Source organism: Dipodomys spectabilis, unplaced genomic scaffold (genome assembly GCF_019054845.1).
Source record: "Dipodomys spectabilis isolate Male_0828 unplaced genomic scaffold, ASM1905484v1 ptg000009l, whole genome shotgun sequence".
Lineage (NCBI taxonomy): Eukaryota > Metazoa > Chordata > Mammalia > Rodentia > Heteromyidae > Dipodomys > Dipodomys spectabilis.
In genome coordinates, this window is record NW_024870686.1 from 7,797,512 (window position 1) to 7,811,978 (window position 14,467).

A 14,467-nucleotide genomic window follows, 5' to 3' on the forward strand; every position below is an offset into this window, starting at 1 on the left:
AGCCTTGAGCTAAAGAGCTGAGGGACAGCATCCAGGCCCAGAGTTCAGGCCCCACGACCGGACCCCAACCCCCCAAAAAAAGAAATTCAGGTGTGGGCTGGAAAGGTGGCCCAGTGGTAGAGTGCTTGCCTTCATGAGGTCCTGGTTTCGATTCCTCAGCGCCATGACTGACCAAAAAAAAAAAAAAAACAAAGAAACAAAAAACTCAGTTTCAATATAGTCATATTGGCAGGTTGAAAGTGTAAGTGGGTAGCCACATATTTGTCACAAAATCATCTCAGGAGGTGAAAAAAAAAATCCAGGAGAGTCTATGTCAACATCAGCTAAAATAGAATTTAGTGAAAAAACATATCAGCAATAAGGCTTTATGTAATGAAAAAAGACCAAATCACCAAAAAGATAAAATAATCCTAAACATGTACGTACCAGGCAACAAAGCTACAAAATACATGAAACAAAAACTAGTAACACCTAAAGGAAAAAGAGACAAATCCACAATTATAGCTAGAAATCTCATTTCCTACTTTTTCTTTTTGGTCAGTCATGGTGCTTGACCCTGTCCCTCAGTTCTTCAGCTCAAGCAAACACTCTACAACTTGAGCCACAGCTCAAGTTTTCTGGTGGTTTATTGGAGATAAAAGAGTCTCATGGACTTTCCTGCCCAGGCTGGCTTTGAACCGCGATCCTCAGATTTTAGCCTCCTGTAATCCTCAGCTTGGATTACAGGAGTGAGCCACTGGTGCTGGCTTTCATTTCTTGTTCTTTACTCACTACTGATTGAAGTAGGCAAAAAAAAAAAAAAAAAATTAGCAAGGATAAGGAAAAACTCAGTAACACCACCAGCCAATAGGATTCAACCTATACTTCTAGACTACTCCATCTAAAAATCTCAAGAACCATTCTTTTCACATATCTGCAAAACATACTCCAAAAATTGAAAATCAGTGATTAAAAATCAGTGTTATGCATGCAAAAGAATTAAACTACAAAGCAATATTCTAAGGCAATTGATAAAACTTAAAATAATAAGAATCTGAACAATGTATTTTGAAAAGTCTCATTTGTTAGTGGAAGTCTAAAAAGAAATAGCAAAAGACTGAATTAAGAAAGTATTTCTCAAAATCAATAAACCTCAATGATATTGACAGTGAAAGAGAAAATATCAGTAATATCCGTCATGAAACAGGCAAGATTACTACAGACCCTATAGACATCAAACGCCTAATGAAAGAAAAATACACAAACAAATCTACATACAAATTTAAGAATTAAGACAGAAATTATCCAATCCTTTTAATGACACATTACTCCCAAAATTCACACAAGAAGTGTTGATAATCTGACTAGTTTTTTATCTATTAAGTAATAGAGAAGTGGAGGAGGAGAAGACAAGGAGAAAAAGAAGAGGAAGGATACCAGTCCAAAGGTTTGTAGTAAATTCTAACAGAAAATTAGTGATAAAATTACAGTCATATCACATAATTTTTTTAAGGAAAATAAAAGCAAGGGAATACTTCCTAACCTATCTACTAGGCCAGTGACATCTTAATTGAAAAAAAAAAACAACAACTAGACAAAGACATTATAAGAAGGGTAAAACTATAGAACATTGTCTCCTAGAATGGGAATGCTCTGTATCTTGACTGCATCAGAACTGATTCTAGTCATGGCCATATGCTAGTTTCACTAGACATTAATATAAGGGGACACTGGTGAAGGTTACAAGGGGTTTCTTTGTATTATTTCTCACAACTGCATGCAAATCTACAATAATGTCAAAATAAAAGTTTACTCAAAAATTCAAAATATAAGTAAATCCTAATATTAGGTGCTCTTTTAAGAACGTAGTTATTAGCAACAAAACTTTGTTATATAAAAATTTTAAAGAACCATTCAAATAGCAGCAATTTGGTTGCAGTTGAAGTTCTAATCCAAATTATAATGAAAATGCTACATGGTTGCTACAGTTCACTAAAAAAAAATTACAGCTACTCTCAGTGTATCTAACAGATTATTAGGCATCCCACAATTAAAACTTTTTGTGGGGAGGAAAGGCTGAGGGCTCTGAACTCCAGGCTTCATACTTGCTAAAGCAGGTGCTCTACTGCATGAGCCAGGCCCCCCAGCCCTTTTATGCACTGGTTAGTTTTCAGATAGGGTATCACACTTTGCCTGGGTTGGCCTGTACCACCATCCTCATATTAAATTCCCCATTATAGTGAGGATGTCAGTCTCGTGTACTACCATACCCAGCTTTTTCTGTTGTGATGAGATATCACAAAATTTTTGACTGGGCTAGACTGCAACTGAGCTGTTATCTGCCTCAAGTAGTAGCTAAGATTATAGGCATGATTATAGGCATGGTATTTTTCGTGATCAAAGGTGATTTTTGTTTTAAGGCAGCCTTCCACCACGGAGGAGCGATGTCTGCAGTTCTTGATTTTTGAAAACAGGGTCTTCTTGTGTAATTCAAGGTAACTATAAAATCACTACAAAGCCCAGGTTAATCTCAAACTAGCAACCACCCTGCCTCTTCTTGAGTGCAGAGACTTCAGGCATGAATCCTCAAATTGGTTTAATGATCTAAGACTGATATGTCTAATTACACTAAAAGGCTTTGAGAAGAGTGTAAAGTACTAGACTTTGAGAAGAGTGTAAAGTACTAGACTGATGGGATTAAAGAAAGAGATAGGTAGAAATTTACAAGTTATTTGTATGTATGTTATTAACAGAAAATCATATATGGCCTATTTATATTATTTGAGCTCCTTTTCACCTATAAATAGTTCAAACATTTACAATGTGTCAAAATTACTTGTATTTCATATATTTTTATATTTCCTATAGATTTAAAATATTTTTCCAGGATCAGGTTAATATTGTTCAAGCTTACTAACTAGAGAGAAGGCTTAAAACAATTCATAAACTTTTATGATCAATATAGCTTAAATTAAGTCATTTTATTAAGATTATACAATGATGATTCTTGCAATATTGTTAAGATAAATTTACCTTCTTGCTCTTCTCATTTCATTTATTCGTTCATTCATTCATCCATTCATTAGCAGTACTGGGGTTTGAACTGAAGACCTAATGCTTGCTAGACAGTATACTATCACTTGAGCCACTCTCCAGCAGTCCAGCATTTTGCTGGTTAACTAAAGGTGAAGTCTTGAGAACTTCTGTGGCTTTGAACTGAACTCCTTCAGGACTCAGCCTCCTAGGATTACAAGTGTGATCTACTGGCACCAACCTCCAAGTTATTTCTTAAACTGGGGGGGGGGGGGGGGGGGGGGGGGGGTGTCTTACATTTTGCCCAGAATGCAAACAACTGCAATCTCATTCATCTCCACCTTTAACTTTCTTTACTTTTCCTTTCTTTTTGCTTAAAGGAAGAAACTTTATCCAATAGAGAGGTATTATTTTAACAAATGTCATCACATATTAATGGGTTAGCTCTGAGTTTACAAATTCATCTGATTTTATACCTGGCTCATATAAACACTTAGGAGATTGTTGTATTTTACATAAAGATGTCTAACATCAAGTATAGCTTACTTGCTACAAATAATATACAGAGCAAATTTAGGGTAAATTACTAACAAATCGGTGCTAAGGAGAAATTAATTAGATTTTATATAAGCCTTTGATATATTTGTTTACTAGAACAAATTTCTAATGTCGGATATGGCCTTTCAGTAAAGAAAGGTAATTGCTTTATATTCCTCTCAATTATTTTTACATTTTAACATTTTAAAAAGTTTTTTAACCACTTTTAATAACAAAACTTAAAGTTATCCTATTCATGTCTCAAATTTTAAACACTGATTAAAAATTAAATAAAAATTCAAATTTTAATTTTAATTTAATACCAGTAATTGTTTTTTAAAAATTAAAAGGTTAGTTTTTTTCAACATTTTTTTAAAATGAGTAATCAGTTCTATTCCAACAAGTTTCAACTTCCTTTATCATAATACTAAGGGAAATTTTTTTTAATCAGGATTTTTTTCAATTCAGTAATTTTCCCCTGATAAAACCCTGGTTGAAAGCAGGGTACCAGTGGTTCATGGCTGTAATCCTACCTACTCAGGAAGCTGAGGTCTGAGAATCCCAGTTCAAAGCCAGCCTAGACAGGAAAGTCCATGAGACTCTAATAAACCACCAGAAAATCAGAAATGATGCTGTGGCTCAAGTGGTAGAGTCTTAACTTGAGCTGAAGAGCTGAGGGACAGTGCCCAGAACCAGAGTTCAAGCCTCAAGACCAAAACAAAACAAAACAAAAAACAAAAAAACTCTGGTCGATTGTCAGACCAAGCTTTTTTATTAATTGGAGATAAGAGTCTCAGGGACTTTCCTGCCTGGGCTTGCTTTGAACTGCAATCCTCAAATCTCAGCCTCCTGAGTAGCTAGGATTACAGCATGAGCCACTGGTGCCTGGCCATACCAAGCTTTTTTAATAAGCTTTTCTTGAAAAAAATATGAAAATGTCTCATTTTGGTTACTTTATAGAATACATGCTTCACAACTGGACTTCTCCATAACTGACAGATAAAAAATTCAGTGTGAGGAATCTGATTTAGATCACCAAACTCACAGCATGACACACCTTGTACAATATTCTGTACTATACTGTAACTAGATGTGGTAGAGCGCTTGCCTTGCATGCATTAGGCCCTGGGTTCGATTCCTCAGCACCACATAAGCAAAAAGAAAAAAAGCCGGAACTGGCACTGTGGCTCAAGTGGTAGAGCGCTAGCCTTGAGCTGAAGAGCTGAGGGACAGCGCCCAGGCCCAGAGTTCAGACCGGACACACACACACAAAAAAGAATGACCAAAAGAGTGAAGATGAGGCCCTGATCACATAAGTCTGATGTGAACGTTGTTGTTTGTTTTTTTCAGAACAGTAAAGTTAGAGATGCCAACTAAGAAGTCTACCAAATGCAGTCAAGAATTCAATATATATCTTATAAAAGTAAGAAAGATCAAGAGGTATATTCATAAACTGCTTTGCTAAATGGCAACTCCTTAAAGATAAGTACCTACACATCATCTTATCTTACCAATAAAACATTTCTAATATTCATGTATGGTTTGAGATTGCAAGCGATCTTGGATGTAGAAAACATGTTAAGATATTACAACATATAACATGATATCAAAAATAAACAATGAACTGATGAGTACGGTAGAACCTGAAAAATACACACTGCTCTCAAAGTTTCCAGTGGCAGTTTAGATGTATTTATCTAATCATTCATGTATCCTTCTAAGTCCTGGAGTAAGTAAGCAAATAACACAAACCAAAGTCCAAACTCCTGTCTATCTTTCCTTTTATTAGCACAAAATAAATAACAAAACAAAAAATATGATTTCAGATATCAATAAAGTCACCAAATAAACCATTAGCTAATGAGACTGTTCACAGGAAGGATCCTCTGAGTTGTAAACACCTGGGTAGATTCAACTGATAGTAATGTTCTAGAGCAGCTAACTCACACAGCTGAACACAAATCAAGGGAGAAGAAAGGCACACAAGAGAGAAGACAGATTGTGACAGGACATAGCTCTGGAAATGGGATTTTGACTGAAGACATTGGGAATATGGTAAAGATTTTTCTGAATATGGGGCTAATTTATGATTTAGAAGAATTACTCCAGCTACAAATAAAGAAAAGTGAATGCGTTTCAGAGAGATCCATTAAGCTGCCGCTGTCATGAAAGAAAGAAAGTGAAGGTATAGACCAGAGCTAAAGAGTGATGGTGATTAGAAATGTCTGGATGGAAACCTTAAAGTATAGCAGACCAAATTACTAATGTGAACAGAACACTGTATTGTGATGTGAGCAAACCTTCAGTCAAACCTAGGTAAGCCAAGTCTAGATCATTTAAGTCTTCATAGATTACATATTTTGGCTCTGTAAAATTGTAGAAAGCAGTGGATGATGGGGCAAGCAAATACTTTTCTTAGCTATCTTTAAGGAAAATTCCCTTTCTCTACTAATTTTACCTAAAATGTGGCTCTTCAAAGTCAAGCACAGACATGTCCATCATGTTTGTGTGCTAAAACTGATAATGGAAAACAAGTACAACAGCAGTGAAACCAATAAAATGACTTCAAACTTACAAAGAATAAAAGCAAAAAGCAATATACGTAAATATTAGGTGTTAGGGTATTGACTCAAAGTATATCCATAGAATGGAACTATGAAGTAATTACAAATTTAAGTTGCAGAATATAGTGCTTTCTGGGAACACCTATGCTACCAAATTAGACATAAGTACACATATTATGTAGGTGCTATATAATATACTATTATTATGTAGGTACTATATACTAATGAAATCATTTGATTAAATAATTGATTTGATTGAAGAAAATCAAGTGTAAGGTATGTTCACTCAGATAAAAGTCATGAAATACATCACAATGTCATTTCTAGGTAGGAAACTTATGAATATTTTTCAGCATTTTTCCTAGGTCCCCCCAGTTTCTGAATATATATATTTTTTCTGGAGGGGTCCGGTCGTGGGGCCTGAACTCTGGGCCTGGGCACTGTCCCTCAGCTCTCAGCTCAAGGCTAGCACTCTACCACTTGAGCCACAGCGCCACTTCCAGCTTTTTCTTTTTGCTTATGTGGTGCTGAGGAATCGAACCCAGGGCCTCAGGCATGCAAGGCAAGCACTCTACCACTGAGCCACCTTCCCAGCCCCTGAATATATTTTTATAATCACAAAAGATACTCAAAATAATTTGCTACTTTAAAGCTCCATCTTCATAACACACCAATATCTTCTTCAATAACTTACTTGAGCTGTTTCAGATTTTTTTATAACCCTGTTTTAAAAAATACATAAATAAATAAACCAGGCATTGGTGGGCTCATGCCTATAACCCTAAGCTACTCAAGAGGCTGAGTTCTGAGTATCCCAGTTTGTAGCCAGCCCAGGCAGGAAAGACTATGAGATTTTTATCTCCAAAAAGGCAGGAGTTGAACTGCAGCTCATAAGGCAGAGCATAATTCAACAGAGTATAATTCAATGGGGTATAATCAGTCTTTCCAATTATATCCTCTTTTAAGTGACTAAGTGCATTATCCAAAGCAAATGGCTATATAGTAGTGTTCTTTAACTGTGAAACTAAGGGCACATCCTTGTTTCATAGCCTTCTGAAACTCCATGAATTCTTTACATAAAATAGCATTAACCAAGCATATATTTTTAAGCATTCTATAAAAAGTTATTTTCACTTTGTTAATTTCCTTTAAGGAAGTTTTGGCCATCAGACAGAAATACATAAATGATGGGACATGGGAAAGAGGTTTTCAGCAAGTATATTCCTAAAGAGAAAACAAAAATTCAAGGACAAAAATTCATTGTCAAGTAATGGTACTGCAATTGCATCTGGCATAATATCACTTGAAATAAGTCTAATACCTCTAAAACATTACTTTCAAAAAAATGCCCTGCTTGTTTTTAGTTTGTGGTGCTGGGGATTGAACATAGAGAGCACTTTGTACATGTTAAGTAAAAGCTACACCCCAAACCCACGTCCCTTTTTAAAAATCAATGCTTAATCTTTAAATTTAGCTTTGGAAATATTAACTTCAACCATAATTCTATTTGAAAGAATTGTTTAATAAAAAACCCAGAAGGGCGGAAGGACATTTTGGAATACTTTTACCTAAGTGTTATTTAGCTGTATTGTATAACATGAATGTAGAAGTAGAACTAATTTGTATTTCTAACAAACTATTACTAGACTTTGTTTTACTTTTAAATCATTTCTGAAAAGTTGTTTACCATTTTAAAAAGTAAATGCTTTTATTAAAATCAGTATTATAACCAAAAAGAATTTACTATCTTCATGTATAAACAAAACTACTGTGATTGCATGGCTTTCAAAGCATGTTTAATAATAGAATATCTGTCCTCCAAGAATCTTTAGTCTTCAAAGCTCTTTCCCAATCATTTTCCCCACAATTCACTACAAATTTGGGCATAGCAGCTTATTCTTAACAACTTATATTTCAGCTTTGTCTCTTAAAAAGTAAATGTAGATCTAAAAGCAATGATGCATCAAATGAGTGGAGCAATGAATTGACAGGCATTGAGAGTTGGAGAGGAGGAAAGGTCAGAGGGAGGACACAGATAGGGAGACAGTCTTGCTCAGCAAAATAATATACTGCATCTCTGTTTCTACAAACAGTATTTCTTTGATCAAGAGACCATTCTAAAATCTGCTATTGTTACTGTTTTGTTAAAAGAAGAAACTGAAAAGGCTACAGAAGCCAAGTAGGGCCTAAGACTATGCATTTTCATTTTGTTATTTAAAACTACATATATATATATTTACATTTAAATCTCTTATTTTTATTGACTTAAATAGCTTTATTCTTCTGGGATATATTATCTTGATTCAGCATCTCAATCATCTAACCTATATTAGTGGAGATTAATTGATTGAGCTGTGATTATATTAATTTTAGCACAGTGGGAAGTTGTGCTTCTATGCAGAATAATTAAGTAAATTTTCATATATTTTAAGAGCTTTTGGTATATAAACATCTTCCAATCATCTCAAAATCATTGTAAAAATACACAGCATGTACTCTAAAACTTAAATGAGAACAGAAGACTTATTTTCTTCAACCAGAGCAAATGTAAAAGGTAGCTAAAAATCATTTACTTTCACACAACCTAAAACAATACAGTTAGCTCTGCAGTAACAAAAGGCTCCAAATCACAAAGGTCAGTTAAGTAAAAGAGGGCAAAGGCAGAGGGACTAAGATGCTAAGAATAAAAACAAAAATAGATTCAATGCAGCATTCTGAGAATGAAGATCAATGAAAACAGTTGCTCAGGAACCTATCAGGTATAGCATTATTTTCTCTATTATTTTGAGAGTTTTTTTTCTATTCTAAAACTACCTTTGCTGGCTCTTAGAATCTGCTTTAATAAAACTAATACTTAAGCCAAAAATTTGCATTGTCGAAGTAAAAAAAGAAAGATAACATATTGCCCTAGTTAAAAATAATCTGGCTGTCACAGTAAAAAGTGAAAATACATGACAAAAATGTAAACAGGATGGCAAGGGGGAAAGCAGCTGCACATTTTACTTAACTATCGATCCAAGTACTAAGGCAGCAGGTTGTCTTTCTAATCAAAACTACTTTTATAATGATACAAATGTCCTTGCCTGCTCAATAGTGAAGGTCTTAAAAAGAAACAACTGAGAGGATAAGGCATAAGAATTATACTGCAACTGAAACCACAAGAAAGATAAAAGAGGAGTGACTAACACATAGTATGATTTATTGCTATAATTCTAAGTGGTATAGCAATCTTATTGTCTGTGTTTATGACAGCACAACAATTAATAAGACAGATATTCCATCAATAATAAAGTAGTAATTATATTTTCTTTTAGTTCCAATAGTGAATAAACAAGAAAAAGATTTTAAAGATGAAGACTTTTATTTTTTTTTAATGAGGATTTTATTTAAACAACAACAACAAAACAAAAACCAAGCTAGTTGTTTCACAGAAAAATAATTTGGTAGCTCTGTTTTCTTACCTGTAAGGACAGCTTTTGCTGAAGGATCTGCCAGGTCCAAGGCTGATTTCCCATCAGTGTTCCGAATGTTTGGATCAGCTCCGTGCTGCAGCAGCACTGTGCAGGGAAAGCAGAAACAGTATCTTACCTCGGGGATACAGAGATTATTTACTGGTAAGTGTCGCCTCGGCATGGTGTAGGCATAAACATACATTGCACAATTTTTTCTCTTTCAAGAAAAAAAAAAAGAAAGAAAGAAAGAGAAAGGGGAAAAAAAAGCACTGCAGCAAAGGATCTTCTCCAGAGGAAAGTGAAGTTGGCAACTTATGGTACAGTATCATCACATGACTTGACATCATAAACATGAAAGTAGAAGAATCGTGCCAATATACAGTTTTGGTTTGCCACCTCTGGGCAGCAGTAGGGGAAGCTATGTGCTCACTGCCTCACACTGGGAACTATGCTAACTGTGAACCTCCCCTATCTTTACTACCACTGTGGCTGCTTGTTGCTGCTGCTGCTTTACTGCTGAATTTCCAAATGCTTCCTCTCCTCTGTATACTTGTAGTACTGTGCAAGCCTTTTAGTGGCTCACCGCGTACATATGAAACCCACCATAACATACTGGCTCACTTCCAAGAAGTTTAACAGACAGCAATGCATGCAACTGTAGTTCCCTGCAGTCATGTTGCAAAAGGGACCTGTCTACTATAATAATCTTTCCAGTAAAAATTTTAGAAGCATAAATGCAGTCACCATATGTTTTATTGGATAGAAAATAGCTACAATAAAGATACTTAGATTTAGAGGCTCTTACAAAAGACCTAATGACTGTTGAAGTAAAACTCAGATATAGTATTTTATTAATTCCAAACATTTCTGGGCCACCTCTGGTATGATGGAGGAAGATATGAACAGCCAAAAAATCAGTCAGTGCAAAATATCAAGCTTTTAAGTTACCTATATGACAAAACAAGAGGAAAACAGAACATTTACTTCATGTGATTGATTGGTCACAGACAAAATACTGGTGCACTGAAAATACTATATGATGTCATTTTTAGACTAAGTGTGTAAGTCATATATGAAACAAATGAATTTTGTGTTTAGACTTAAATCTCAACCCCCAAATATTTCCTCACATACATGAAAATATTCTCAAGCCCCAAATATCTGAAATCCAAAAGGCTCCTGATCTAAAGCATTTCAGATCACAAATACCAACTTGTACATTGAAAAGTTTCAAATATGTATAGTTCAATTACAAGTTTTAAGCCATAACATTGGTATGCCCCAATTTTCATTAACATGTTCATACTAAAGTATTAACATTCTTGTGGAATATTTGGGAGATGATCCTGACATTATTTATAAAGCTCTTTTTCCTTTAGAGGACAAGTCAAGTCAATGGCTTTGTTATGGTGGATAAAAAATACACAGAATTAATAGGGAGAGAGCAAGGTAAGGAGTGATGTTGTCCAAAAAGAGATATACTCTTTACCTGACTTATGTAATTGTAACTTCTCTGTACATCACCTTTACAATAACAATGAAAAAAAAAACCATGCACAGAACTAAGACACTACTAACAGTAGCGCACATCAACCTTGGGTACTTCTGGACTTGGGATTTTAAAACTATCCATAAGGATTGAGGGAGGTGGGGGAGGGAAGAGATAGTGGGAGAACAAAAGGGGAGGTAACAATGCTTGACCAGAAATGTACTCACTGTCTTACTCATGTAACTGTAACCCCTCTGTACAGTACCTTTACAATAAAAAAAAATTAAAAAAAACTATCCATGATTTGAAACAATGCAGTAAGATCTTCCATAGGCTTTTTACAGTTACTCCCCTTTATCTGCAACTCCATTTTCTGTAGATTCTGTACTGCAGCCAACTTTTAGGCAAAATTAGTATATGGAAAATTCCTTAAAAGAAGCAATTCTAGGTTAGGAACATGGCTTAAGTGGTAAATGAGTTCAAACTCCAGTACTGTTCCTCTCAGAAAGAAAGAGAGAAAAAAAGAGAAAAAATAAAAGAAAAAGGAAGGAAGAAAGGAAGGGAGGAAAAAAGGGAGGGAGAAAGAGTGAAAAAAAAGACAAGGATAAAAGAAAGGAAGAGAAAAGAAACAATTCCTAAATTTCAATTCACACTGTGCAACATTCAGGGTAGGTGATGAAATCTCACGCTGTCCTGCTCCATCAGTGTAGGAGGTGAATCATTCCTTTGTCCAGTGTGTCCACAGTCTACCCTAACAACCCATGAGTCACTGAGTAGTCATCTGGTTATTAGATTAACTCTGCAGCCTTACAGTATACAGGCAGTACAGTGCTTGTATTCAAATAATCCTTATCTTAATAATGGCCCCAAAACACAAGAGTGGTGAGGCTGGTAATTAAAATATACCAAAAGAAGTCTAAGTATTTTCTTTATGTGAAAACATAGAAGTTTTCTACATAAGGAAAGAAAAAAGTCAATCTTCTATCTTTGAAACTATATTTAAAAAAGAAACTCATGCTGGTTATAGCATCATTATATCTATTTCGATAATTTTAGAATTTTCAAAATAACTGTGATCATTATTCCATTTTAATATTTGTTATTGTTACTAATCTCCGTTGTGTCTGATTTATTTATTTAAACTTTATCACAGGTGGTATATATTTCTGTATAGTAAAGTATATATATAAAGTGTATATCAAGTTCAACTCTCCAAGGTTTCCAGTATGAATCTTAGATGCAGCTCCTGCAGAAGGGGTACTTTATGTATATTAGTTGATTATTTGATGCAAGCAATAAATATAATCACCTTCCAGATAGTTATAAACCAATTCAAAAGGTAAGTAAAATATTCTTTTATAATAATAAAAAGAGCTTTATAATGAATAGGACTTTTTATTCCAGGAAGAACAAATCTCAATGTGAAGATTTGGTTTATAAATCATCTTTAACATAAAGCATACTCAAAAATCAACTAAAAGCTCTTAACTATCTCTGACTTTACTTAGTGGTCACATGCAGAGGGTAGGAAACCCCAAAAAAGAGCTACAATGAAAAGCAGAGTTTATTTCATACCTTTTCAACCTCACAACCTGCTTAAGCAATAGGTAAATAAATATTTTTACCTAATGGAATTTGACAATTCTATAGTGGGAGTTTTTATTGGTAGGTCTTAATAAGCAGTTAATTATTGAAAGCCTGACCACTACTTAAAAAGTGAACTAAAACCTCAATTTTTTTTCATTGTAATCAGTATTATACCTATTCTGACCTTCCTGTTTTGTAGTAGAAATGTTCCAGTACAATATAAGTCACATCTGTATTTTGTTTTGGGCACCTTTAAAAGGAATCACTGTTTTCTTGAAATGTATTTCTTCTAAGCCTTTGAGATCATAGCTATCTCTATATTACTGAACCTGAGGACAGGCACATTCACTAGAGAGGAACATTCTTTTACAGTTACAGAAGACCTGAGTCATTGTGCTAATTTTTTTTTAAAGCTTCAAAGATTTTTTTGTAATATTTTATCAAAAGACAATAAAACTAAAAGTTGAGACCATAATCTCTGAAAGCTGTCTGGTACACACTGTTCTTGGGGGATTTTAGTGCAATTATTTTCTAACATGGAAGAATGGCATATACACAAGCAAAGGCGACAACAATGACAGCTTTCAGGCCTGCCAAAGTGTACTTGAAATGGTGCCATCTAAAATTCTGCTGCTTTAAAATTTACTTTCAAAGTTCTGAGCTACCAGAGAGAATAATAAAAAGTGGCTATTCTAAATAATTAGAAATTCATCTTACATAGTCAATATTGACAGCACACTAAAATAACTTCTACAACAGTAAAATGCCACAATAAATACACATAAAATACAATATATGGCTTGAAAGGAAAACAAGAAAAGTAAAGTCTGAATAACATCCAGTACATAAATTGAAGAGTATTATGGCCATTCAAAACTCTCATACTATTCATTAGCCAAATGAGACATTATCAAATCCCAAATCCCAACATCTGTTGTTCTGCTGATACATCTCAATTTTACTTCCTTCTGAAGAAAGAGGTAGAAAAAATAAACAGCAATCAAACAATGGATAGTTAAAACAAGGCTAAGATAAAGATAAGATACCACCTTCATTTTCAAATGAGCCCTTGCAAAAGGACATGTGGTTTTTCCCATTTCTTGGGAAGCATTCAGCTACTGTAAACTGGATTCAAAAAAATGTAACTATAGCCATGTTTCATTTCATTCCTCAAAACTATTATAGTTAAACATTTACATCATTTTAAGACTTGCAAATATTTCTACATTTATGCAAAGCTATACTAAGTCAAATTCTGAGACAAATACAAAGTACTTATAATAAACTTTATTTAACTACAGGTATTATTAACTGAGTAAAGAAGACAGAAAAGAAGAAACAGAATATGAATTTTTAAAGCTAAAATTATAGAAACCTTTTAGTATACACATCAAAAAGTGTTTTAGCTGTTTTTACTTGAAGTGGCAAGAACAACACTATTAAAAGTATTAAAAATTCTGTTGATGTGAATTTAGAAATACATTAAGATTCTAAAATTACTAATGATGATGACACTCAATTTAAAATGATGTTTATGTTAAATGTTTTCCAACTATTTGCAAGTATCTTATTCTCTGAGTACAGATATTCACACTGGATTAGTTTCAAAAATTTAATCACAGAAAGGAAAAAGTTCCTTGGTTTTTTGATTAGTGTTTTTTTTTTGGGTCCGGTCATGGGGCCTGAACTCTGGTCCTGGGCGCTGTCCCTCAGCTCTTCAGCTCAAGGCTAGTGCTCTACCACTTGAGTCACAGTGCCACTTCCGGCTTTTTTCTTTTTTGCTTATGTGGTGCTGAGGAATCGAACCCAGGGCCTCAAGCATGAAA

The 14,467-nt window shown here is 34.4% G+C and overlaps 1 protein-coding gene across 1 annotated transcript in view; it reads right to left on the reverse strand.

Moving 5' to 3' along the window:
• Window positions 1-14,467, reverse strand: part of Tnks (tankyrase) — a 142,279-nt gene that overhangs the window by 93,596 nt on the left and 34,216 nt on the right. Inside the window, exon 3 of the mRNA XM_042700029.1 lies at window positions 9,575-9,670. Coding sequence (XP_042555963.1) covers window positions 9,575-9,670 — 96 coding nt within the window. The remainder of the gene's footprint in view (window positions 1-9,574; window positions 9,671-14,467) is intronic.